The 27,173-nt window shown below is 52.4% G+C and overlaps 2 protein-coding genes across 2 annotated transcripts; one reads left to right on the top strand and one right to left on the bottom strand.

Annotated features, from left to right (window-relative positions):
* On the bottom strand, positions 1 to 1,674 carry COCSUDRAFT_83594 (hypothetical protein; the record flags this gene model as incomplete). The annotated part of the gene is made up of 4 exons (XM_005643733.1): positions 1 to 242; positions 1,067 to 1,199; positions 1,398 to 1,457; positions 1,654 to 1,674. The coding sequence occupies 4 exons, from the start codon at positions 1,672 to 1,674 to the stop codon at positions 1 to 3; spliced, it is 456 nt and encodes a 151-aa protein (XP_005643790.1).
* Positions 1,675 to 3,312: 1,638 nt separating this feature from the next.
* Positions 3,313 to 26,258, top strand: COCSUDRAFT_59699 (hypothetical protein; the record flags this gene model as incomplete). The annotated part of the gene is made up of 43 exons (XM_005643702.1): positions 3,313 to 3,438; positions 3,565 to 3,657; positions 4,144 to 4,229; positions 4,505 to 4,616; positions 4,801 to 4,920; positions 5,175 to 5,321; positions 5,610 to 5,762; positions 6,066 to 6,321; positions 6,714 to 7,277; positions 7,434 to 7,757; positions 7,885 to 8,038; positions 8,247 to 8,382; positions 8,568 to 8,655; positions 8,855 to 9,020; positions 9,393 to 9,497; positions 9,763 to 9,956; positions 10,229 to 10,326; positions 10,542 to 10,735; positions 11,072 to 11,176; positions 11,582 to 11,732; positions 12,026 to 12,219; positions 12,301 to 12,388; positions 13,264 to 13,652; positions 13,799 to 14,045; positions 14,194 to 14,373; positions 16,911 to 17,111; positions 17,321 to 17,443; positions 18,434 to 18,553; positions 18,793 to 18,939; positions 19,323 to 19,460; positions 19,744 to 20,002; positions 20,263 to 21,249; positions 21,562 to 21,730; positions 22,102 to 22,252; positions 22,537 to 22,624; positions 23,067 to 23,232; positions 23,533 to 23,637; positions 23,937 to 24,130; positions 24,510 to 24,607; positions 24,877 to 25,010; positions 25,267 to 25,371; positions 25,633 to 25,768; positions 26,085 to 26,258. 43 exons carry the CDS (start codon positions 3,313 to 3,315, stop codon positions 26,256 to 26,258), a joined length of 7,965 nt encoding a protein of 2,654 aa, XP_005643759.1.
* Positions 26,259 to 27,173: the final 915 nt, after the last annotated feature.

Here is a 27,173-nt window from a genome sequence, read left to right on the forward strand (position 1 = left end):
CTATTCAGAGGATCCCTGCAGCCCACCTTGGGATGCAGCAGGGGCCGCAGGGCTGCTGCAATCAGGCAGCGAGGCCGGCGGCGGAGAGCTGAAAGCAGGAGCCGGCTGCCACTGCCGCAAAAACTCGGCCAGCTTCATGTGCGCGCCGTCCTCGGCAACGTCCAGCGCTCTCCGGCCCAGCTTGTCAGTGACTTGCGCGTCCGCCCCCGCCTTGAGCAGCACCATCGCCGTCGCTTTCACGCCTGCCACGCATCCACGAGGCACCTCAAGGAAAATGACCAAAATAAGTACTTCAAAATTTCGGACATGGCAGCGCACAAAGCATGCCAGCTACACAATGCCTAAGATTCACTCGAGCACAAGGAAACAGGATCATCCGTGATCATGCAGCATTACATGCCTGCAACGGAAGCTGCACTGCATGGGAACTGCTTTGCACATGCTAGCCTGTCTGTGCCTCCTGTTGTGTGACGATCATGTTACAAAATGTATGGCAGGTCAGGTGGTAAGTCACGGCGCAGTGCACAGTGCATTTGACATAAAACCCTGGCACTGGAAATATCATGTGGCATGGCGCACCCTTGTGAGCAGCGTAGTGCAGCGCGGTGCGTCCCTCCACATCAGCAGCATTCATAACCACGGTCAGGGCAAGCAGCTTCTCCACCATCCTTGAGGAGCAGCCCACCGCCAGGTGGAGCGCTGTCCTGCCCTTCCTGTCTGCCACATCTGTCTGGGCACCTGCAAGGATACACACCCACCGCCTCCACCTCAGCGCATCCCCCATCTCAGCGCAAAAGATGCAGAGTGAGGGCAAAAGTGGCCACGATTGATGAGCATTTGCCAATCGTGCCACTCCCTGCCATGTGGGCTAAGGTGCAAAAGCGCCCCTCCTGAACAGCCTCTGTAGGATATGACAATGGTCACGTGACACAAGGACAGAAGAGAGATGAAAGTCTTACAAGGCATGTCTCCCTGTCAGGTCAGGGCCAAGGGAAACAAGAACCTGCCATGTGTTTGCAGGGTCCTGAATGGACTGTTTTGCTAAGTTTGTAAGGGCACAGGAGACCTGCAGCGATGAGCACGTCGATGGCTTCCTTGCGGTTGCCATCCAGGGCAGCCAACAGCGGTGTCCTGCCCTCCTCATCCACTGCCTCCAGCGGAGCCCCAGCCTCGAGCAGGTCTGCTGTGACCAGGTGGGACTGAAAGCTGGAGTGTGATGCCGCTGTGTGCAGCGGCGTGAACCCCTGCCATCAACCCCCATCTCAACCATACCCCTGCCCTCTATGTGCAGCTACTATCGACAGAAAGGAGGGTGGCATTGCGATGTATGTCTTCTGCTGTGCAGTCCTGAAGGAGCGCTGACAGGGTGTGACAGTTTTCATGGGGATTGGGAGTACCTGGTCGTCCTTGGTGCTGATGTCAGCCCCCCGATTCAAGAGGACCTTGATGACAGTTCGCTGCATGTAAAACACGGCGCAGTGCAGGGGAGTGACTCCTTCTTTGTCCCTTGCTTCAAGCTCCAGCCCTTTGTCAAGAAGCCAGATGACCTGCCAGGGAAGCAAGGTACACATTGTGGACAGGAGGTCCGTGTAAAAGGACACTCAAGTACTATTCAGCACTGACTCATCAAGCCAGATACAGATGGATAATTACCTTCTCCTGGTCACTGAACATAGCAGCTCGATGGAGGGCAGTCTTTCCATCTGCATCTACTGATTCGATGTCCACGCCGAACTTGAACAGAGGGTTTGTTGTGACCATGGGTCCTTGGTGGTCTGAACCTCTGTGGCCTATCGAGGGATTGACCTTCCTCCTTACGACTGCTAAATTCTCGAAATGAGTCCTGCATTCAATAGAACGTGATATTTAGCCATCGCGAGGCCTCTGATGGGAAGCAATGCACAACGGGTGACAGTTGGGAAAGTGCACAATTTTGCTCTCTTCTCTTCTTACTTACAGCCTACCTAGTCCCTGGTGACCTCAATAAAGTCCACTTTATTTGATCTGGCTCAGATGCGGACAATGCTATTTCCTCGAGCTGAATCTCTAACGCCAGAGCATACACTGGCCTGAGCATGGGATTTCTGTGCAGCTAATTTCAGCATTTTACGAATGACTCCTAAATGGAAGTAACAAAAGGACCCTTAGACCGCAAAAAATTCCAATTACGATCTTTTGATGGAAATTCCTAGGAAAAGAAAGTTGTCACAAGCTGACTTTCATAGATTCAAATCTGGTGCAGGTGAGGGAACACCGCTGTTCAGTTGAAATTTTATGATTCATGGCCTGCTTGCACATTTCGGGAGTGATGGAGGCTGTTGTGAGATGTCAATTGGCTTTGGGTTATATTTCTAAACTGTCTTGCGTGATAAACATACACATACATAGACTGGGATTGATTTCGAGGACGGATCACCTGCATCCACCAGTGCCGTGGCCCAAGTCTCAGGAATACAATCGACTATAGAATTCGTGTCTATCACAGGTGATTTAAACGTAGTCACACCATTAAAGACGTGCAAGTGATCGAGCGCGAAAAGGCCTGCAGTCAGGCGTGTCGGTAATTTCGGAAGCTGGCCATGACAAATTATATCTAATTGATTTGCGGTAGGATCGGCTAGAGCACATGAAAGGTGCGGACAAAAAAATCAAGAAATCGGACTGCCAATATAGATCACAGATTTGCTGTTATTTGCACTCTACTGTTTGCCCTTCGTAGTACAACCATCAAAGCAACGCTGTGCTCGCATTTGGCAGCTTGGAAGCCTGGGCTCTCCAATATCATTCAGGACTACTTGACATCGAGCTACTTCCGAGCCTCACTGCAATTGGCATCTGGTGTGTACTGGCACTCAGTGAGCCGCTCTGCGGCTTCTCGGTGTTGACATCAGTGCCATTTCATGCATATTGCAACATCATGTCATTCAAACCTTACCTGATGTGCGGATGGTGTCTTGCAGGCCAGTTCATCATCTGCCTTTTCGTATTTGTTCAGGCAATCAGATTCTCTACGGCATGCCTGGCGTCTATTTTCTTCTTCATTGGCATCATCCTGCGGCAGGACCAGCATGTTGCCAGCTTCCTCAGCTCTGCCACTAAGACCGCAGGCTGTTTGCTGGCTGGCGCAACATGTGCCGGAGTTGTGGTCAGTGCCATTCATCCTCCATGTCAGGCCTCTCACTTACGTTCCTGTAGTGCCTCCCTTTGCATGCACAAATGTATTGACTGTCACATGATTTTGTGCAGCTGGAGCTTGCACATTTGCCAGGAGTCGGCTTTGCGGGCTTCTTGTGCCTATTCAGCGTCTTGGGCATGTTCCTTCTATCGACAGTGCGCGCCACGGCTGACATTGGGACAGGCCTCATCAGCTGTGTGGTGTATGGCATCACAGTCATTCAGGCTGAGTTTGCCTGGCCCTCCAGAGTCCTCTGGACAGAGGTAGTGTTGACCTTCCATACATTTGAAGAATCTGTGGGTGTTGCAAATCAACAGAGAGGCAGTTGCCTTGGCAGTCTGCTCCCAATGCATGAGTCTGAAGTGGCTGACTGGTGAAATGTGTGGCAGGGCATCGTTCCATTCTATTACGCAGGGCTGGTCACGGCCCTGGCTGAGATCTTTGCCGGATCCTTTGTGCTGCCCAGCCTTGCCCGCAAGGATGTGAGGATGACTTCATCTCTGTTGATACGGGCGAGCCCCTCTGCTCTGCTCCCATTGTGCACAAATCCCATGCATGCCACAGCACTTCTTTCATGTAAGCTGTGAGCTAATGAAGTGAAATTGTGATGGAATTCCACATTTCTGCGCAGGGCATTGGACACTCTTTGACGGCATATGCCAGCCATATTCTGAGACCAGGCGGAGAGTCCCTTGCTCAGATTGGGCAGCCGGTCCAGAATGGCTCCAACAGACCAGTCAGTAAGTACGGGGTAACAATGTATCAGAAGCAGAATGGAGATTCACTTGAGCCAGGACAAGGCGACCTTGCCAATCCCTTCAAGGTGTGCTGTTCTGACACCTGCTTGCATTCCCTGAAGCCTCGTCCTTCAGAGGTGAAGCAAAATTCTCCATAGTCTCAAAGTCAAGTTGACTGATCCTTAACTCTTGCATGGGAAGTGCTGAGGCTGTGACATTCTGTAATGCCAGGCGACGTCTAGGAAGTGCCTGAACTCCCAGATGAGGATTGACAGTGATGGGGACGACGCAACCGATGGCATCATCGAAAACTACTGGTACGGTACCAGCACAGGCCTGTGGCAGGCCAATTTGCCCTCAATAAACAGGCGTGATAATTGCACATGCTTGCGTGGATCTGGCGAGTCCATCAAGGGGCAGCATTCTGGCAGCTTATAAATGCAGCTTGCCTGCAGACCTTGCCTCTTTTGGCAGAAAAGCGTGCATCAATGATAAGAACAAACAAACATCGCTGCCTCAAGGTCCTGTGCTGGAGCTGTTGAGGCAAGGAGATGGTTAGCTCTGCTGAAGACTGTTGCCATTGCTGCCACAGGACGTATCTGGATGAGGTCTCCAAGCCTGAGGGGTCCCTGAAAGCGGCAGTCACGCCATCCCTGGCTTCCCATCGCCAGGCCATCAGCAATGCCAAGCGACTGCTGGGAGAGGTAATGTTCACTTCGCACTACATGTTCCAGTGAGACTCCTATGGGCGTATGTACAAATGTCTGTGTAAGAACCAGATCACCATTGAGGCTCAGGAGCCTTCTGCCTGCATGCAGCTGCATCTTGCCTGCACTACTTTAAGCATGTGAGATGAATGAGATGACTAATCACTTTTTGCCATGTCAGGCGGAGCTGGAGCCGCCGTGGATTGACAACTGCTCGATGGATCTTGGGAAGTGGGGCAAGGTAGTGGACAGCTTCAGGAAGCTGGCCCTCAGAAGTGCTGCCCTGGAGAGCCTGCTGGAGGTGCGCAGAAATGTTTCCAAATGGGTACATAGCATTCATGGCTTTTGGAAAATTTGCCAATGACGGGCTGCTGCTGCGTGTGATTGCTTTTTAGCATAGTAATGATGCAGCAGAACTTAAAACCACAGTCTTGCACAGTCAACGCTTGAAACAGCAGGCAAGGGAGAGTTGTGTGGTCATGCATCATGCACATGCCTCCAGTGTTTAAATCGCAGTTCTAATATATTTGCTCATCCCATGTTGGTGGTGTGCAGAGTCAAGAGCAGGTGGTGTATGCCAGCGAGCTGCGCCACCTTCTGGGAGTGGACATTGTGCCCATCTTTGCACTGCTGTTTGCCCAGATGGCGGCGTCTTGCGTCAGCATGTCCGTTGCCCTGAGGGACGCGGCTGACGGCAAGCAGGTACGCCCTCTCTCTGGACTCAACTCCTCTAATGTTTGCCTTTGCCAAGTCAAGATTGCGCACACCATGCTGAGTCTGGTCAGCATGTTTCTTGCGTAATCAATTGGATGGCAGGATAGCTCATTAAATTATATTTCAAAGGTGTTGATTTGCCAGCTTTTCTGGACTGCCGTATGGCACATCTCAGCCAATCAGAGCGCAGCATACTCGTTGCCCAATAGATAGCCAATATAAATCAATAGCGACATGATGTGTTGGGGTCCAAAAGTCATGATATGCCTGAATCAGAAACAAGCGCACATGAGGCTTCTGCTGGAGCCGTCCTATGCCAACCTGGAGTTTGAGCTGGCGTCAGCGCTCCACTGCATCATCAACGGCTACTGGAGGCGCATGCAAGCATGCACCAACATCGGTACCGCAGGCTTCCGTCCTGAAGTGCAGGTGCTGCTCATTGGAGCCTGCATTACTCATGCAGTTTCCTCCAGATGCATAATAGGTGAAAAGCATGCATGCTGCAACTGAGGGGATTTTGAGTCATCAGAGAAGTCAGACTCGTACCCATTTGAGCAGCTGCATGAGACACAAGACAGGTTGCAGATTATCTGCACTTGCAGCCATGAGAAGTAGACAAGAGACATGGCATGTCGCGAATGATGTGCTTAGGATGCGTCTTCCAAGGGAGACATGCAAGGAGCCCTCCATACACCGGCAAAATATTAGCCACCAAGCGTGTGCACTGTGCAGATCCGTGTGGTGCTTTATCTCGGGGCGCTGTGCAGCGGCATCCTGGAGACTCTGGCAGAGGCCGAGAAAGCCGCCATCACAGCAGTGGCGACCCCGCCCGCCAGCCGGAGGCGGCTGCTGTCGCTGCGCACCATGACTCAGCGGCGAAAGGAGGAGGACGAGGAGGAGAGGCACCTCAAGTCCGCCCTCAGCCACAAGAAGGCCATAGACGCCTCCCTGCGCAGGATCCTCACGGCCGTCAGCGTCAACCCCTCACGTGCGCGCTCCCCTTTCCCAAGTCACCGCACTCGGCATTTGCAGTGGGGTATAAGCTTTGTATCAGCGTAGATGCATATGGGACAGTTCTTGGGGGATCTCAATGTGCATCACCACCCTGCAGACCGGCTTGCATGGGATTTGCGCATGTGAATGCATGTGTGTGACAGACCACCATCATGTTGGGATTGCAATTTGTAGCACACGGGTTTTGGGCACAATGAGCATGCATGAAATGACATGCAGCGAAGTGCCGTTGTGGATGCATGGGTGCGGCACAGTATGATTCCTCTCAGCATTACAACTTGTGAGAGTCATCTATGATGACAGCTTGGGTGGCGGTCAAACCCGCCCATGGTCTGGTTCTAACTTTAATATCCTCCATGCATGCAGGCGAGAGTCAGGAGGTGAATGGGCTGGAGAGGGAGTCAGGAGGGGTGTCCAGCCTGTATGTCGGCACTTCCCGGCGGCCACTGCAGGTGCAGTGGTCAAACCAGCCGACACCCCACAGCACGAACGCTGCTGCCAATTCAGAGCAGCAGGAGCTACCAGCAGAGTTGGGTCCAGACACAGCCGTGATAGGCGAGCAGCCTGGAGCTGTCGGGAGCGCGCCAGCAGTGCAGACACCTGGGCAGGGCGGCAGGGGCGATAAGGAAAGCAGGGGAGCTAAGGGTTTCCCCAAGGCCAAGTCAGTGGAGGGCTTCCTGAACAGGCTCCTCCTTGCTTCTCGCCCCTCTGCCACCAGCGACTCTGCCAGGCGCTCAGCCGCCAGTGCTCAGCAGACTCCCCAGCCAAGTGAGCAGACCAGCGTCGACGGCAATGCATGCCAGTTGCAAGCTTCTTCCCCTTCAGACTCTTCTGCCTCTGCAGCATCTGAGTGCGAGGCAAATATGCAGCCAGGCTCTGTGGACGGGCCTGGCCGAAATCGCGCCCTGACAGATGGTGCTGGCCTCGCAGGTAGGCCCTGGCTGCTGGTGGGATCTTAAGAGAACATCTGTTTATTGTCAACTACATGGTTTTTGAGCTGTGTCATCCCTTCCTGCAGCTGCCTGGTGCGAATATGATCTGCTAGTCAATTGCCCAAGTGTTTAGAATGCTGGCACTGTTATGCAGGCCCAGATGCCGAGGTGGTCGAGCTGCTGCCAGGCAAAATGAAGCCGAGCAAGACATTTGTGCAGAACTGGAATCAGCACACGTCCTTCCACCGCCGGAAGCGGGTGGCAGAGGGTGAGGTGAGCGGTGACGGCGGCGGTGACTCACCCGGCAGCAGCGCAGAACCACCTGAGAGCTCGAGCCTGGACAGCAAAGCTGACCAGCGCCAGGACAGCTCAAGGGAGGCAGGAAAGCAAAAGTCCAGTCCCTTTGCAACTGTGAAGCTGCAGAATGGTGGCGGGAGGGCTGCAGGGCACAGCAGTAAGTCCCAGAAGGTCAGAACAGGTGGGTGTTTGTGAAAGGCATTGTCTGCTATCATGTCTTGCTGTGCTTAATTTGCCATGGAATAGAAGGTTGTCCATACCCAGTGAAGTGCAAAGTTTGAGCTGATGATTTCTACTGTGGGTGCCAGGCTGGACAGCAGTACAGGCGCAGTTGAAGCAGGATTGGTCATGGCTGTGGCCCCTGCTTGTCCTGTTGTCGGGCTTTCCTGTTTGGAAGGCTGCCTATGTGGCATACACACAGACTGTGCCGCAGGCGCTGCGGTCCAAGAGAGATGCGCAATGGTGCGGCCACTTGCACAGAAATCTGCTGTTTTGCAATGGGAATCACTGATTCAGCTTGAGTTTGTGGATATCTGTGCATGTAACTGTGACATGGCGTCCACTTGCACAAAATGGCTCCTTCAATCTGCTTTGGGACATAAAGATGGTCTCCTCTTCTGCTTGAAATTCAAGATGGAGTTGCATGAAAAAATCTAATGGTGCCTTGCAGGTGGAAGAAGAACAGGACGCTACAATTCTTCCTCAAGTTCTTTCTGACTGCTTCTGCCATGCTGGTCACAATCCTTGTTGCATCATGCGAGAGCAGCGGGTACCATTCATGGGTACCCCTGTATGCAATGACGACGGTGCGCTGACCCGTCTCATTTCCCTATATTTCACCATATTTTAATATTTCACCCATTTTTCATAAAATGTTCTTATACATTTTATCCTCTGCCTAGTCTTGCGCTACGGACAGCTGCATCCCATGTGAACAATGGGGAAAAGCATCAAAAGCATTTGAGCTGAGAGAGATCGCATGCATGCACAGGTGGCGGTGGTCTTGTCAGAGAAGGTTGACACCACAGTCAGCAAGGGCGTGCTGAGAATGATTGGGACTGTGATCGGAGGAACACTCGGTGCGACTTACATGCTTGTTGCATCTTGGCCTCAATCCTGCTCCTCAAAGAATCCAAAGATTGAGCTTCACTGCTGAGTCTGTCCATTGGTCTTGGTCCATCAATTGGCAACCATGCAGAACAAGCTCAATGGCAGGGGTCATCGAAATTTCTTTTCTTGGAATTGTTCATCGATATGTCACATGTCATGCTTCCGCAGGGTTCTTAGTGATGCTGGACAGCAGGCTGGCCACAAACCCATACGCGCTCATAGCCATCATATGCACAGTAACGGTTGTGGTGGCGCCCCTCACTCTGACAGAGTACAAATATGCCATCTTCCTCATGCTCATCACCTTCGACTCCCTCATCCTCTGCCAGTACAGGTGACCTCGCCCTCCTTTTTTGGAATGCATGCCACATGATCAAGACTTGCAGCACTGCATCCTAGCAAATGTGCCGTCGCATGAGCCTGTGTGCATCGCATGAAATTGGTGCTTACAATGTCGTTCGGCGGCACACTTATTAGGTTAAGCACCCACGCCGGCACTTCTGTCATTTATAAAAGGCGCAGCTCAAGCCATGGATTGCGAAGCGCTGTGACTGCATGACTCTCGTGTGCACTTTCATTGATGGGATGCTGGCGAGCCACTGAGCAGACCTGCTTGTCTTTAGGCCTCTACATGCAAAATCAGACGGCAAGGCTGAGGTTTGCTGCGCTCAAGTCCATTTATTAGGCCGGTTTGTGCTGTGTGCAGCACCGAGCCTGGCTCCAAGGGCAGCCCGTTGCTGTACTATGCGCGAGTGGTGCACATCATAGCCGGCGTCCTCATTGTGCTCGCAGTGGAGCTCATCAGGCCATGGTGCGCACTGCCACATGCATATGCTCATCTGCTATTTGTTTCTGCCCAGACAGCAAGTCCTCGTATAGATTGTGAACAGCGGCCACCACCTTTTTGTGACTACAGAATTGTGCAAAGCGGTGGGAACTTGTGCAAATCTATGCACCTCTCCGACTTGGCAAAGCGGCTTCACAAGACCTCATGAAACCAAACGCAGATGGGGTCATGTTCTTGCAGGGAAACTTTTTAGGCAATGAAATGGGATCCACATTGTTTTGTTGTGCAGGTACACGAGTGTGGCCTCTCTGGAGACGCTGGGGCAGGCATATAAGCAGGGGGCAGAGCTAGTGGGGCTCTACTACGACGCATATTACACTGAGACCAAGCTGGCGGCGAATCCCAGGGCCCTGGCTGAAGCCGAGGAGGGTATCCTGGTCCTGGAGAAGGACCTACTCATCAAGAAAGTGGCGCAGCCCCTTAGTGAGCCCCAACCCTTGCACCTGCAGACTCACCCTAGCAGGACAGCATCTAACCAGACGTGACTGAAGTTGCTCGCAGAAAAGCACCTACCCGTGTTCAGACGCGCAAACCCAGCAGCCCAGGGTGACTAATATTGGAAGGTCCATTCCGGTCGTTCAGAGAATGGTTGCCAAAACAAATTTCACAGATCCTGCAGGCCTGCTGTCAATTGATACGAGAGGATGCGATTGCCTTGATATAAAACAAATTGATGTGGGTCATGTGCTGCACAGGCGATGTGCAGTTATCGATACAGAAGGAGACGGTGCTGTGGAAGAGGGGGCTGCTGGTCATGCCGAAGATTGTGCACCACACCCTGGCTGGCTTGCAGGTACCCACAATCCCTCTGCTGCTTCTCTGCATACACTGATCTGTGTTCGTGAGTAATCTCTACCTCATCAAACTGAAGTCAGCTGAGGTAGCCGAGTAGGAAGGCTATCAGAGAAGCAATGCACCCAAGCCCAATGTGGTTTGAGCAAAGACGTGGTAAAGATCAGAAATCTTGCAAGATTGTTGACGCAATGACATGGGTGGTTTGTCATGCAGGTGATGCAGGACCGGCTGGCTGCAGTGGAGCTGATGCTGCTGCAGAAGCCCATTGTGAGCGGGCACTACACGGGCCACGCCTACAAGAACTTCCTGCTGCCCCTGGACAAGGGCTTCAGGAAAGTCTGCGCCAGGCATGTCCCTCCCGCACCACTTGCAAGTTCTCTGGCCTGTAGTAACCAGAAGACCTCCAGGTGGGGCAATCTAATACATTCCATTTAAGCAAGGGATGCTTGAAGACAGTCCTGGTTCGGTCTATGTGGCACTCAATTATTTTGAGTGCTGAGAGACAAGAGATGGCATGCCTGGTCTGCAGCGCATTCCCTCCTCTCCCAAGAATATCTGAGATCTTGGGCCCTGTTGGGCCCTTGTGACACTTTGGCCAGCCTGTTATCATATGTCACAAGTGCCCGGAAGGACCAGCCTCTGATCCAGTGTCAGTGAGTGTTTTGAAGGGCCAGTTACTCTTGGCATGGTATTACCTCCGTCTGTTTGTAAGTGAATTTGAATCTGAGTTTGAATCTGGTCAGGGCGATGGAGCTGGGCAGCATGGTGGAGGAGGTGCTTTCGGAAGAGGCAGAGCCGAGGCACCTGTCGCAGCTGCAGACCGCCATCGACAACCTGCAGAACTCCAGGTGGGCACAAGGCTCCCGTTGGCCCTTGAAGTGCACTCCCTACTGGCAGCTACCTTCCTTGAGTGAAACCTTGATCTGCTGGAGCCCTCCCTTGCCTTCCAGCTGTCTCAACCAGAAATAGATATATATATAATTCCGGTGCAATTTTCTCTAAGATTGGCCATCTTGAAGGCAGACAGTGGATCCCGTGGGTAGTTTGCCCGGGCGGCAGATCATGAACCACGCGTGGGTACATTCTTACATTGATTGATAATATACCCCTTTTTTGTGCAGTTTGAACTCGTTTCTCCCCACAGAGACGCTGCATGATAGAAGCAGCTCCCCAGAAGCCAAGCATTGCTGATGTAGTGCAACGCATGTTGCAGAAAGCCAACCGTTTGTAATGTGCTGCTAACCTTGTTGCAGGGTGCAGCTGCGGAAGCAGTATGTGAAGAAACAGCACGAGTTTGTGTTTGCGATGCGGCGCGCGACTGAGCCTCACCTGGTCAACCGCACACCCGACGACGCGCTGCGCTACCAGTCAGTCATGTTCGCCCTCATCCGCGCCCTCGACAAGGTGCGGCTGCCTCCGCATGATACACTGTTATCTGTCCTGGCTTCTGGGCTTACACTGTGCTTGCCTTCTTGTCCTCAGACAAGGCGTGCTCCTCTTGCCGACAGTGCCAGGGATGCGTGTGGCATCGAGAAATTGGAACATTCCATTGCCACACTTGCATTCTTTTTAATGCACTTTGCTGACATTGCGAGGGAGCCCTTCTCCATGATCCAGCGCTCGCACTGTCTGTCATGTGCAGTTTCTTTCATCCTTGTATTTCACAATGTGAAAAGGGAGGGGTGTGGTGGGTGCAGTGTGTGCTGGTGGCGCGCATGGTGCTGGAGGACGAGTTCATAGTGGCGCACATCACTGCCGGCCGCTGGGAGCACCGCCGCCTGTGGCTGGGCCTGCCCAGAGACAAGCCCAAGCACAACAAGAAAAGGAGCTGGCTGGCAGCGCTGTGTGGGCGGCGCGGAGCAGCCGCCGCAGTTGCCGATAGGGATGTGGAGTTGGGGAAAGTCTCAGAAGCTAAACAGTAGGATTAGATTCCCCTGTGGGAGCACCGCCGCCTGTGGCTGGGCCTGTCCAGGGACAAGCCCAAGCATGAGAGGAGGCGGCTGTGGGGGAAACGCAAAGCAGCAGCCGCCGTTACTGATAGGGATGTGGATTTGCGGAAAGTGTGAAGAGCTGAGCACGAGGTGTTTACAAAGGGCGCTCACAATGCTGTGCGTGTATCCATGTGTGATAGCAGACGGGACAATGTGCAGATGGTGATCAATTGTCTACATTGCAACTCGATTAAGGACCTTCTTCAGAGCTTGGCAGTCTTACTTGCAACACTGTAGGAGTACACAATGCTCTATGGTGACAGCCGTGATAATGGCTGGTTGCGGGTTGTGACCCGTCTGTGTGTCTTATCGTATTATTTATCAAACGGTGGTGATGGCTGACATGCATCTACCATGAAATATTTGCAAGAGCGCATTGGTGCCCAGCTATATTGAACGTCAAAGGCTACCATCGAATCTTGACAGCAGATTTGTGAGAGTCAGACATGTTTTTGGTGCTGAGGGCCAATTTTAGGGTTGCGAAACCCCTGCTTAGTAAAGACGGGGGTCGTCACACCTATAACGCACCTGATTTGAGAAACGAAGCAGCCAGACCGTCAGAAAATACTGAAAGTAAAAAGACCTAAATTTATCCCGGTTCCGAACTTGGGAAGCGCTTGAATACATTGACACTGCTGGTACCAGTAGCTTGTCACGCACTACCAGGCTATCACAGAGCGCACTTGAGCATTAAGTTGAGCTTCTAAATAACGAGCACGCTCTCACCGACTGGAAGAGCCCTGAATACAAATGCATATCTGCTTGACGGTGAGGTCTCTGCCATGACATTTGTGTCAAAGATGGTTGTTTGTCAGACCTTCCATCCAAAAAGACCTTCGTTCGTATGGCGTTGCTCTTTCCTCTTTGTCCAGCTGTGCTCTCTGTCATGTGTCAAGTCACAATCGAAAAATCACAATTAAACCCTTGGCGTATGTGATGTGCAGGAAACCTCCACTCACCTCAACTTTCGATGGTTGCGGCGAAAACAACCGGCACGATGGGCAGACTGCCTGGACGATGACAACGATGACTCGGGTCCTTCGGGATGGGTTTTAGAGGAAATAGTGGCCATAAAGTCAGAAGATGAGGCGGAAGCCGCGAAGGTTGCCGCGAAGGAGCCGGTGGAAGAAAAAAAGGTGGAGCAGGAAACAGTGCAGGACAAGACGATTGGGCACAAGACGCTGCAGGACTCCAGAAGCGCTTTCAACGAGGCGGAGAAGCAAGCAAGAGAAGAGGAAAGGATGATGGAGGATGTGGACGCCCTGCTGGAGGTGGTGGTGGGGGGAAACCTGTGGATTGAAGAAGAACCCACCAAGCCGGCCAAGCTGCCAGGGTAAGTTCCCATCAAGCCCACACACTCTTGCTTGCATTTGGAAAATCGTTGGACGAATGGCATGGTGAACAATGAGAGCATGACAGTGACAGTTGGCTCATCAATCCTGGACTCTGTGGCTGACACTTGTTTCGATGCCGCGCCAGGGACGGCTGCGATGGAGACTGTGTCAGCCCCGCGGGTGTGCTGAGCCAGCCACCCTCCACAGACAGCAGCCCGCCCTCTTCTGGAGACTGCAGCCCGCCCTCCCTGGCCACCCCATCCCCCAGTCAGATTCCTGACCTGCTGACAGCCGCCAAGGCAGCCGTGCACGCATACAGAGAGCAGCACTTTGACACATCAGCCGCTGACAGTGGCAGCTCTGCATGCCTGGAAGAAGAGCAGGCGCCAGATGTGAGTTAGCCTGCCAGTGCAAGCAGCAACGAGCACTCCTTGGCAGACACAGCTGATGCAGCGGTGCTTGAGGTTGAGGTCCAGGAGGAGAAGGGCTGAGCCCGTCGACAGAACAGCTCAGAGTGAACTGCCTAGGATTGACGGGCAGGAAATTCTGCCTGCAGAGCTGGCCAGGAAGTCAAGATCAAAGCATGCATCAGTTGGCAGCGCCGCCATGGCAGGAGACAGTGCAGTGCAAGAGGACATGGCAGCCTCCAGCAGCATGCAAGGTGTTGGACCGGATGCATGCATGCAGCCCAAGAGGAAGAGGAACCTGCTGCAGAAGGTCGTGCGTATTGCAAGGGTAGTTCTGTACAGCCTCTGCATCTATTCAAGGCAGTGGGATGCGAGCTTTGCGCATTGTAGATCTCTGCAGCTACAGCCAATGACAGCAGTTGCATTGCATCATTGATGTGCCATGCCGACAAAACTTCAGCTTTGAAACAATGCTTAGGTTGGACAGGAAACTTCAAAGGGTGTTCAGGGTTGGAGTTGAAACATAGAAGGGCTGGCTCAGTTGTTTCTGGGCTATTGGGATGATGTTCTGCCGGAGTTGTCACCCGGCATCCCCTCACATTGAGTTGTCATAAGAAGACTGTTGAGAGCAGAGCTACTGTGACAATATTGTGTACAGAGATGTTGTGATTGTGTCTGGCCGCATAAAGACAACTTTATAGAACATGTTATTTAGTGTATATAGATCATGTACCCTTGACGACCTCCTTGCTGAAGATAGTATTATACCCTCAAACTGCTGCAATCTCTGCTCAACAGCAATTCTCCTTCTCCATGGCGAACTACACGCTCTAAAATTGAACCTCAAGTCCTCTGTTGCGCCGAATACCACCACCGCACACATATGCAAGAAGATCATCATGCTGAAGCTTTTATGCAAGATGGCTGCACCACCTCATCGTTCATGATGGCTTAGTTTGCAAGTGCTCCCCATGGCGACATATTGAGGCCGCTGCGGTAGCCAGATCCTGGCCGTTCTCATGCATGATGACCGAGGTCCACAGCAGCACCGGCGGGAGACTGCCACCGGAGCTGGTTGCTCAAACATTGTGCTTTCTGATGTCAGTACTTCCTCATGATGATAGATCAGCTTGTTGGGCAAAAAAGTAAAATGCAAAAAAAAACACAAGGCCGGGGGTTTCAACCCCCGACTGGTGCTTTTCTGGATTATCGCTCACTGGGCAGGCACATATTATCGCTCACTTGCAATTTAACATTGCACAGAAGCTGACCATTCACGTTTATGTAGCGCATGCTCGTTCTCCGTGGTGCTTGTCGGACCTGTTTACATAAACCTCTTCAACGCTATACGGCCACAAGGTCTTTTTGTTGTTGGTGCGTCGTGAAGGGTAGGAATCTTGCAGAGAGGGTTCGCTTTATATCAATGTAATCAAAGACCCTAAATTTGCAGATTGATCAAGATCTCTGATCAGAAAACCTCAGAACCAAAACCCTTGAGTGAGGGTGTGCAAATGTATCGAAATCTATTCTTAGCAGCTTTCATTTGCAGCGGACATGGGCCGACAATTTGATACATATATTATATAAATCATCTAATTATGGAGAACCACGATTATAGAGTGCAGTTTGATTGGTTGTTTGTGTGAACGGAAGGGTGTCGATGCTATACATTGATGGCCCCAGATGCTCCACAGTAACGACAAGTCCGCCCGTTCAACGCATCATCGGACTGTACATGGTTTTGAGAGATAAAATTCTTTGATTCGATTGTCAATCAATCCGTGCCTTAATCTCGAAAATTTGGATTAAAGGTACCCCTGTGTCAGTGACATGCATACGATCTCGTCGAGCGCGTGAAGGCTGCGAATTCTATCAAGGTGCTTCTTTAATTAATAATAGTACTGAAAACTATATCTGATGATTTAGCCAGTCACAGCCCAGTGCCATCTGTTCTGGCCTTACCTTGAAAATGCGCAATGACGATCAGCAGCTTCGTGGTGCAGGATCATGCCCAACAAAGGCCGTGATTCCAACAAAGGCCGTGATTCCAAGAAAGGCCGTGATCAAGCGTGGAAGTGGATCGAAGTCCTCCAACGCTATTTAACCTCAGACTACCTACGACTCTCGATCCAGCTGACTGTCGGTGACACACCACTTCCTGCCTTTCTGTCGTCTACCCTGAACATGATAGAAATTCACATCCCAGGGAATGTCAGTGGAAGCCACGGGGCCTTGTCACAATAATTTAATTTGTTCTCGTTCCAGTGGCAAAAGTTCCATGTAATGTGCAGGTCATCTCGTCATCAGTCTATTTGTGTTCATACATGACCTGACCTGGTCCAAGTCATGCCTCACCGCCATCTTCTTTTACATTGGAATCATCCTGCGCAGCGACCTGCACGTGTCCAGCTATCTCCAGGCTGGCGCCTTGACAGCCGGATGCATCCTGGCTGGTTCCATAGCCGCTGGAATTGCGGTGCAGCCCCCACCTGCAGGCTATCAAATTGGCGTTTCTTGACTCCTGAAGGGGGAGAGAAATGATGTTTGTTTCGCTGGCTTCAGAAAGATGCCTTGTGGCTCTTTCCTATTAAGCTGCTGTACAGATTGGCATTGATTGCTTGTGGTGTACAATTGTGTGTCATCATGAGGATCACTGTCACAGTCGAGTCAGGATCCGCAGAAGGTCACTGCGAGCGTGGTCCTTGAGATGCGAAACAATGCTAGGCTACAGGCTTCAGTAGGCCCCACAAATGTGGCTGCAGACGCCCTGCATGCATGCCCTATGGCCTTTGGCTTTGGTTTTGCCGACCTGTAATAATGATAATGCTGAGAGCATGCATGTGTCTGCAGCTGTCGCTGGCGATTGTGCCTGATGTGTCGGACTGGGGGCGGGTGGGCTTCCTGTGCCTGTATGGCACACTGGGCATGCTGGCACTTGCCACAGTGCGCGCGGCAGGCAAGCCCGGAGTTGGCATTATTGCCAGCGTTGTGTATGTCATCGCCATTGTCAACGGCCACTTTGTGCGCCCTGCACGCGCCGTCTGGGGCCATGTAAGCCCCTCCTCCTCTGTCATAAAGTCTAGCCAATGCATGCGTTTGACCACAAAAAGCAGTGTGATCTGCAAAGATTTTGTAGTCAATGCCCGCAAATGACCAGGATCACTGTCTGTCATTTGGCCATCCACGTAGCATTGAGGCAGCTTCTGTGAAGCAATCCTTTACTGCGATCTCAAAGGCAGGAGGTGTTTGTGAATGTGCAGATTGTGGTGCCGTTCTTCTATGTTGGCTGGGTGTCATGCCTTGCCCAGCTGGTGGCTGGCTGCCTGGTGCTGCCAAGTCTGGCTCGCCAAGATCTTCGAGGCACAGCTGCAAATCTTATCCAGGTGCATATACTTCCTGAAAAGGCAGCATATTCTCCTGCACTGCCTCGATCACTGCCATGCAGGGGAGCTGCATTTGTTAGATGCTTTCCTAGCCCGACATTCCAGGCAAAAGGCTGGAATGAATGTGCTCGCAGGAGTTGGGCCACTCGTTGTCAGCTTATGCAAGCCACATTTTGGAGGATCAACCTGCAGTCAGCAGTAAGATCAGGGACCAGCAGAAGGCACCCAATGGATTGCCTGCCCGTGCAACCACTTTCCAGAACAATGCCAATGCCTCTGACAGTACATCATCTTCCTCTGGTCACTCTTTGAAATCCTCAGACCACAAGGTGCTGGCTTCCAGACAAAGTTTCCATAACATGTGATTGATATTCAAACTTTCAAACATTCTTGACAGCCGACACATTGGCTGTTGTGTGGATGAACCAATGCTTATCCTCTTCAGTAAGCCTTGGTTGTATTATTATTGATGTAAAGCAGGGTAGCATCTGGAGCAGGCATGATCTGACATGAGAGCACTGCTTTTGCAGGATGCCCCCTGCCTGTGCAACTTGTGCACCCATTTGGAAAGGGACCATGATCCTCATGCCACTGACGACGAGTACATGTGCGGCCCCTCATGCATGACAGTATGCCCACTGAATGTCCATGTGTCCCAAGCTTCAGGGCCTGCAATGCATGCATTGCTTGCTGTGGCTTTTCATATCAGCTTGCAGAGGTCATCATCATTGCCAGATCACTGCCAAGAACTTCATTTGCACGGCAGGAGCTACTTGGACGAGGCATCCAATCCAGAGAGCTTGAAGGCAATGAGCTGCCCTGTCTCTCCCTGCCTGCGCCAGCTCAGGCCTGTCCTGCTGCATGCGCAGCATCTGCTTGAAGAGGTCAGCCAGCCCTCATCACAGCCTCAGAACTAATGCTGACTGTGCGCCCTTGCTTGAAACAACTTTTTGAACCAGGACCATGCATTACATGTTCATCCTCCTGCAGGCTAAGGTTGAGCCGCCATGGGCGGACAACTGTGCAATGAGGACTGAAAGGTGGGGCATCCTGGTTTATGCTCTCAACAAGCTTGCCATCCGCAGCGCAGCTCTGGAGGGCTTACTGGAGGTGACTAGTCCCTCTCATGTCAAACTTCTGTTCAGCAGGAAAGCTTGCGCCCACAGATGCCAGAGACAAAGGTGTTAGGCGGCTGCAGGCATGCGCTGCCTTGCCCTTTCCTGCCACAACAACATAAAGGCATGCGGCTGAGTGAAGTAAAGTGTGTGTAGATCCACGCACAAGCACAGTGGCTGTAAGAACAGGCACATGCATGCAAATGCAAGCACATGCACTCTGGTGGCATCCAGGGTCCGGAGCAGGTGATGAATGAGGATGAGCTGCGCGAGCTGCTGGGCTGCGACGTGGTGCCGCTCTTTAAGGTGCTGTTTGCACAGATGGTGGCCTCCTGCAAGGAGATGACAGAGGCACTGCACCAGTCGAGCCGCGGTAGACGGGTGAAATTTTGAGCACCCAATCCATTCGTGACAAGAAAGAAAATTTGCTGGAAATTGCAGATGCGGTGACAGATGTGGCGACAGCAAACATGGGATGTGTCATACCAAGGGTGTTATTGCGAAATGTATGTAAATTCCATTAATGTAGCAAGTCCACTTCGGGAATGATTGGGACTTTACATGCCTTCTTGCTATCACACAATGTCTATCGCTACCCCACTGTCGCATCACTTGCTCGTCAGGGCCCCAATTGTCTGATGCCATGTCTAGGCATAATGAGACTAGTGCCCCTGAATGCCTTGCATCGCACTCATAATGACCGAGAAGGAGCACTTTTGATACTAAAGATAACCTTTCTGACGGGTGCTGTGTCACGCATGCAGGGTCAGGCTCACATGCGGCTGCAGCTGAATCCGTCTTATCCAGTGCTGGAGTATGAGCTGGCGTCCGCGCTGCACTGCGTCATCAATGGCTACTGGCAGCGCATGCAGCGGGACCCCAACTTCAGACCGACTGTGCAGGTCCCGCCACGTGCCCTCTTTGCACCTGTCTCCCTTGCATGCATGCTCGCGCCAAGCTTTCGATGCAGCCGCCAGAGCAGCTTCCTACCAGAATACTGAATGTGTGGCCCATGGATGTGGCTCGCCAACAAGCACACATGGCTTCTTACTGAAGCAAAAAAAGACCGCGCATGTCCTTGTCAAGGACCTCATGTATGGGCAAGAGATAAAAAGAAATTTCAGATCAACAGCTGTTGGATAGTTCGGACATTAGAGTGATTCTTAATTGGGTTGCATGGCGCAGGTTCGGGTGCTGCTCTATCTGGGCGCGCTATGCAGCGGCATTCTTGAGGCCCTCACAGACGTGGAGCGCAAGGCTGTGGCTGGATTGGCCTGCCCAGGCAAGGACAGTGACTTCTTCAGCACCATCTATCATGGTCTGCATCCCAATAAGCAAGGGCGCAGGCATGACACGGCCCTGCGGCGAGCGAATACTCACAAGCGCAAGGTCCAGAGCAGCCTGGATGGCATGTTGAACCGCACCAGCGTCCGCTCTGGGGAAGGTGCTTGACTAAATTCTGCTCATCATGATAAAAGAAGCATTAATGAACCCTCACTGCATTTGTACATACGCATGATGCACTATTGTTTGACTGTTTATTGTGACAGTCAAATTTCACAACTTCATGCATGTTGCCCCTGCATGAACCATAATGCATTGCCACTGCAAGTACCTATGTAGACGCAGTCTGCTGTGCTTGTTTCGTGTATATGCATGTGAACGAATGATCAGTGCTGACATGTGTGTATGCATGGTGGTCAGGGGGTGAGGCCCTGGACGCTGACTGGGCAGGGGATCTGTACAGCGATACGCAGCACCGGCCCCTGCAGCAGCAGTCCTCCACATTTCTGGCGGACCAGAATACAAGTACCCCAGGTGAGACGGGCAACGCCGCGCGACAGCCGCGCTTTGCTCAAAACGGTAGTCTAGTGGCTCAAGCAGAGGGCAGCCCAATACCTCCCACCGCTGCTCCACCCGCAGATTCAGCCCAGCAGAGTGCAGAGAAGCTGCCAGAAGCAGGCGAGGAGGGAACCCCGCGCAGACAGCCACCAGATGGTGTGGGGAGGCCAGAGGAGGCCAGCACGAGTGGATATGCGGCAGAGGCGAGCGATGATGCAACCCCTGCTGCCTCACAGCGGGACAGGGGATTGGTCAGGGTTGCCCACCTGGGAGAGGGAACTCTGCTGAATGACTGTCCCCTCCTTGTGCGGGTGACGCCCACTCTCTTTACCATCCCGGCCAGCGGCCAGCGCAGCGGGAAACTGCGGCAAAGGCGGCAGCAGCATCAGGAGCAGCAGTCTTCAGGGGAGGAGCAGCGACCGGTGCAGCGATTGAGGGAGATTTCAGAAGAAGCAGCGTCTCAGGGCAGGATGTCAGCAGGGAACACAGCAGGGCAGCTGCGCATGGTGTTGGCTGGTGAGCAGTACAGGTCCACCAGTGCTGTGCTGGCGGACGGAGGTGCCGGGCTTGTGCCCAGTGCCGCCTTCATGCAGCAGTGGAACCGGCACACCACGCTGCACGTCCGGAGGCTGCAGGCGCCCCAAGATGAGTCAGGCGATGACTCAGACGAAGACTCCAGCGACGACTCAGGCGATGAGTCGTCCCATCACTGCAGCGCCGGCGGTGGAGCTCCCGTGGATGGAGATGAGCATGCAGCTGCGGATATGGATGCGGCCGAAAAGGGCGTGTGCAGGCCTGGAGTGGGAAAGGGGTTCCAGCTGCATGGGAACGGGCGTGGCAGCAAAGGCAGTGGCCGCTCTTTGAAGGAGAAAGCTTCGAGCAGATGCCCAGAAAAGAGGAAGAAGTTACGCAAAGGCATGCCTCAGGTCACATTATGCGCAAAGGTTACCTTCCTTCAAAGGTGTCTCGTGACAAGTGCCATCAGGTGACTTGGGCCAGTCACTCCTTGTAGCAATATATGAAGGAATGCAACTGGCTGGTGGGTGTCACGTTATTGCATGTGCCAAATGCAGTCTACTGCCAGAGCTTTCTATAATTTAGCACTCGTCCACCAATGCACAGGTAACAGAATCAAGCTGCGATGCCCTTGGTCCTGCGCAGGGAGAGTGGCCAGGCGGCTGAGGGATGACTGGGGATGGCTGTGGCCGCTGCTGCTGCAATTCTTTGGCTACCCAGTGGGCGAGGCACTGGTCAAAGCCTATGGCTGGGCTGTCCTCAGATACCTGGGCTCCAGAAACTGGAAGTCACCTCAGCTGCTCATTGACCTCCGGTGAGCACAGATCACCATTTCCCTGTTCCTTCGCCCCGCTTCATGGTTGCATGCATTTTTTTCAATCATGCACTTTCTGGAGAGCTTCCCAAGTGACTGGGACTGTGAGAAGAGCACCTGAGACCACAAGACGGCTAATGTAGAAAGATTCAGCAAGATATATGGCTGTGTCGTATTATTGTTACTTTTAGAGAGACCTGTTAGGAGCCACCTGAGGCTTATTGGTCTTGTAGGCAGTATATCCCTGCCCATCTTCATATCACAAACCTCTCATCTGTCAACATTCTGTCATGAATTTGGCAATCCTAATACTGCTCTGGCCCAAAATTGCATGCAAACAAGGTGGTGCAGAAGCAAATATGGTGTTGCAGACAGACAGTCATGCGCAGGCGGCACCGGCGGCTGCAGTTCTTCCTCAAGTACTTCATTGCCAACTCCGGAGTCATTTGCCTGGTGTTTGTCCTTGACCAGCTCAGCGTCACCTTCCGCACAAAGTGGATCCCCTACTACTCCGGGCTCACGGTCAGTCCCCTACGCATGGCGGAAACACTATGCACACCATTCTTTCCTGCAAAGCACCTTCTGATGTGTCTGAGGTTGGCTGGATCTTGCCCTGCTATGGCCATTCCAATGAGGGTACAATTTTTGGCATCCTTCACATGCAGCAGGTCTCTTTCAGCAGAAACAGGGTGTGATGAAGATGAAAAACAATACATATCATGCTGCAGTTAGGAATGCATTCCACGAGGCATGTTTCAAATAGACAACCAAAACATTAATACAACTGTACTGTGTGCATGGCACAGATTGCGGTGGTGCTGTCTGAGAAGACAGACACGACCATCACCAAAGGAGTCCTTCGCATCATCGGCTCCGTCGTGGGCGGTGTTTTTGGTGCGCTTGCTTATCATTCCTCCATGGCCGACAAGAACACCAGCATGCTTATCATAATATGTTGACCTCAAAATTTGGTAAATTGACACCATCTATCACTTTGCAGCGAGGTGCAAAGTTACTGCAGACTTGCATGTTGATGAGCTCAGCAAACTGCCCTTGCTATAATTGGTAGCAGTTGCATTTTCCTGGACTGAGCAACGTGCTGCTTTGGAGATGGCTAGCATCCATATCATCTTGCATGAAATGCATAATGCATAATTTTGCATTAGTTGCGTGTGGATAAGCTCAGCAAAATGTCTGTGCTAAGTTTGGTAATAAACGGCATAATATACAGCGTGTTGATCTCAAGAACGTGCTGCTCTGGAGATGGCTAGCATCCCACACCATCCTGCGCATAGTGTCGCAAGAAATTTCCTAATTTATGATGGATGCATGGCAGGGTATCTGGTGATGCTGCGCAGCGGGCTGGCCACAGAGCCGGTGGCATTGGCTGCGATTGGCTGCGCGGCCACCTTCCTGGCAGCTCCCGCGACGCTGACGCGGTACAAGTATGCGGCCTACCTCATGCTCATCGCCTTCCACTCCCTCGTCCTCTGCCAGTACATGTGCGCGCCCCACCCACCCTTTAATTGCACGCCTAAACCACCCTCTGATGCCTGGTGCCAGGGGGAACTACATCTAACCCCTGCTGGCGCACCCTGATGCAAGCAGTAATCAAGTCAGCATTGTATTGGATTACCTGCTCGCCTGGTGCACTGGTGTGTAGCTGGTTTCCTCGCGGTGATCTCGCCAATGTAATTCTACAGCTTCAATGCAGGAAAAGGCAAGGAGTCATCAGGTGCATCAAAGAACTTGCCTACGAAGGATGGAATTCTCAGCTGATGACATGAATCTCATGGCCGCAGGGATGTGCCTGGCCATCATGGCAGTGTGAGGCAATTCTATGCGCGCATTGCCAACATTGCGGTGGGCGTGGTCATTGTGCTCTTGATCGACCTCACATGCCCCTGGTGCGCGTACGCACTGTCCATGTCGCCATGACGCTCGCAACTTCCTGCGCAAGCCATCCTCTGTCATGTATTGAGCCAAAGCCGGCCATGCTTCCAGACAGTGTCTCCGCTAATTAGCAATGGACACCGCACTCACCTCTGCCAATCACCTCCTGCATTGGTCATGCATGCCAGAAAGAAATAAGTGCTCACTCTCTTTTGCAGGGCTGTTCTGGTCACTCCATGCAGCATGTCTCCCCTGTTCATGAATCATTGAAATTGCATGCAGCAGATGCTTTAATCTTAAAGCATGGCTGCAGGTACACGAGTGTTGCAGCGCTGGAGACGCTGGGGAGAGCATACAGGGAGGCGACGCAGCTAATAGAGGATTACTATGTGGCGTTCCATGAGGAGACGCTGATGGCCGCACAGGGGCGTTCCCCCTGCCCAGAGGTGCAGGGCGTTGCTGTGCTGGAGAAGAACGCCATCATAGACAGGGTTCAGCAGCCCCTCAGTGCGCCCATCCTCCCCATGGACCTTGGCCTGCCAAGACCTTTGCACCACTCAATACATTTTTGCTGCCAGACTGTTCTCACCAACAATTGCTGACGGCATTCACATGTGAACAAATCTGGGCGACCATCATTTTGATGATCTACTGATTGGCTATCATAGAAAATGGCACAAGTTCCGTGCTGCACGAGCTGTCGTTTGGATTCCATAATGCCCGGCTGCGCTCTTCTCCGGTCAGCACGAGGCCTTTGTCAAACATGATGGCATGAGCATGACTCACCTTGTGAACTCTTCAAGGAGCTTCATCCGGGTTTCCATGTGCATGCAAAAAAAGTAATTTAGCTTTTCACAATTGACATTGAACTTTGCCATGTGTGCAGGTGAGGTGCAGGTGTCTGTGCAGAAGGAGTCGGTGATCTGGAAAAAGGGCCTTCTCATCATCCCAGACATCGTCCATCAGCTGCTCTATGCCATGCAGGTGCTGCAGCATGCACATGCATGCCTTCTGACATGGGACAATGCATGCCGTATTAAAGGTGGTTTGCTGTCAGACATGCATGAAATGCCTGTTCACTGCAGGGCGCGTGCATGCCACATTTCTGACTCGGAAGGATGCATAGTTGGTTGCTGTCAGATATGCATGAATATGCATGACTGACTGCCTGGGATGAATGCGCGTGCAGCTTCAGAATGCGTTGCTCTTCATGATTAGTACAGCGTTACTGAGCGTAAGTCATGTGCCGGCAGGTGCTGCAGGACCGCCTGGAGGCAGTGGAGCTGATGCTGCTGCAGCGGCCCATTGTGAGCGGCCGTTTCACCGGCTATGCGTACTGTTGCTTTGTGCAGCCGCTCGATACAGCCTTCCGCGATGTCTGCAACAGGTCTCCCTGCAGCCCCTGATGCAGGAACTCAGAAGCTCTTGCTCAGTGTGTTCACCTTACTATCCTTCATTAGAAATGTTGACTGCATTTGCAGCTTTAACTTTCCTTGCAATGTTGCTAGGTGCAGCCTCTGTCCATTCTGTGACATGCATGGGCCCCATAAGCGTGTTCCATGTGCCATCCAGTGAGAGGCAGAACACACGGGAGCAATGTCAGTCCAGGAAGATAGATTATGAGCATGCAGTGGTTTGAGCAGGGCGAAGGAGGTGGGGAAGCTGGTGGCAGCTGTCCTGAGCGAGTCCACACATGCCAGCCACCTACACGAGCTCCAGCAGGCAGTGGCCAACCTCCAGCGGGCCAGGTGCTCCCTCGATGTGCACATTCTCACGCATGCATTGCATCACCAGGCAGATGCAAAATGGGATGTCGGGCCTGACATGTGGCTCAAGAAAATATTGCTGTAAACTCTGACTGTTTCGCCAGCCACCCGGAGTGGCTCGGCCCCCAACATCATGGCTACCTACCACAGGACTGCAGCTGTCAGTTCTGCGGGGAAACCATCGCTCATTGTGCTCCTGTGATCAGCCTTGCAGGAGCACCCATACAGTGTTCATGTGTGCAGGTCGCTCTTGCGGAGGCAGATCATAAACACGGAGCAGGAGGTTGTGCAGTCGGCTGAGGAGGGCATGGATTGGACACCTGACGATGCGCTGCGATTCCAGTCATTCTGGTTCGCTGTCTCCAGGGCCCTGGACAAGGTGTGATCCCCTGTCAGCACACATGCATGAGGCTGGTGGATCTCTCATTAGTTTACAATGATTCATATGCTCATCCATAAAAAGGGTCCTAAATGCAGATCGGGAGCTGGGATGCCGTAATATCCCCAAAGAAGCAAAAGACAGGCAGATGATTAAATCAGGAAGTTTTTTTTAGCGTGTGCATGCAACATGAGGAGTTGTCAGGTCTCCTGCTGGTCCTGGGAGTGGATTGAGTGAGCTGAGTACGGATGCAGAAACGTGCTGCTAGCATTGTCAAGTGTCAAAATTACTCAAGGCATGTGGGTGATGTGTGCAGTGTGTCCTGGTGGCTCGCCTGGTGCTCCAGGATGACTGGATTGCAGAGCATGTCCGCGCGGGCCGGTGGCGGCACAGACAAGTGTGGTTGGGCAGACCTCTGAGCGGGAGGCAGGAGCGCAAGCTCAGGAGGCAGGCGGCCCAAGAGGAAAGAGACCTGGAAAAGGCCACATGAATCACATAAATCAGACCTGCATGCACTGACGTTTTTCATGCCCACGTGTGTCTGTCATTATAAGAGCTTGATTGCAGTGGCAGATAGTTGAGAAATATCTGAAGGAGAAGATTGGTAATGTAGTTCTGGACAAAGAAAATTACACCAGAGCGAACATTTCATTCTTAATCTGGATGCATGCATGGGGTTTCCTTAGACCCCTTGTGTGCGAACCCTGAGATGGGAGACGGTGTAATGAGACTTGGTCTGAATACGACAGTTTTCTTCAGTCCAGTTCCACGGTCAATACTTCCATCTGGATAGAGACGTCGGGCGCTGATGTGCGGAGATCGTGCCGGAGAGAGGTGACAGCCCGTCAGGTAGGGCCCTGAGCACCGTGCTCCTGCCATGGCACCATCTGAGAAACCGTCGTACAAGTGGGAGCGTTGCACCATCCCTGGGCTACTTGCCAGTCTCTGTCAAACATTCTGGTGCCTCTGTTGTGGCTGATTGGGGTCCAAGAAATTATTTAGAGTATCCAAGCTTTGGCATCTGAGATGGTGATCAAGAGCCTGAAGCAGACTGGATTGGCTTTCCAGGCACCGATAACGATCTCAAGCTTGTGAAGTTGGATCTGATACAGGTGCGATGTATCAGCGGGCACGGTTTGACAAGGAGCCGGAAGGCAACGCGTATCACGCAATGCCACGCCCTTCCTACGGCTATGACTTGACCAGATCGACACTTCAGGGAATGAACAACCCGAGGATGCGTGGTCTATATGACTCCGCAAGCGAAATCGGTGCGTTCAGGCCTATCTCAAAATATCAGGCTTCACCTTGAGTTGGCTGAAACGATCTCCAAGCTACTGCAGCATCAGGTGGTGAAGGCAAGACAGAGTCTGTGTCTTGAGGTGCACAGGTCGACCAAGTTGTG

Source organism: Coccomyxa subellipsoidea (assembly GCF_000258705.1).
Source record: "Coccomyxa subellipsoidea C-169, whole genome shotgun sequence".
NCBI lineage: Eukaryota > Viridiplantae > Chlorophyta > Trebouxiophyceae > Coccomyxaceae > Coccomyxa > Coccomyxa subellipsoidea.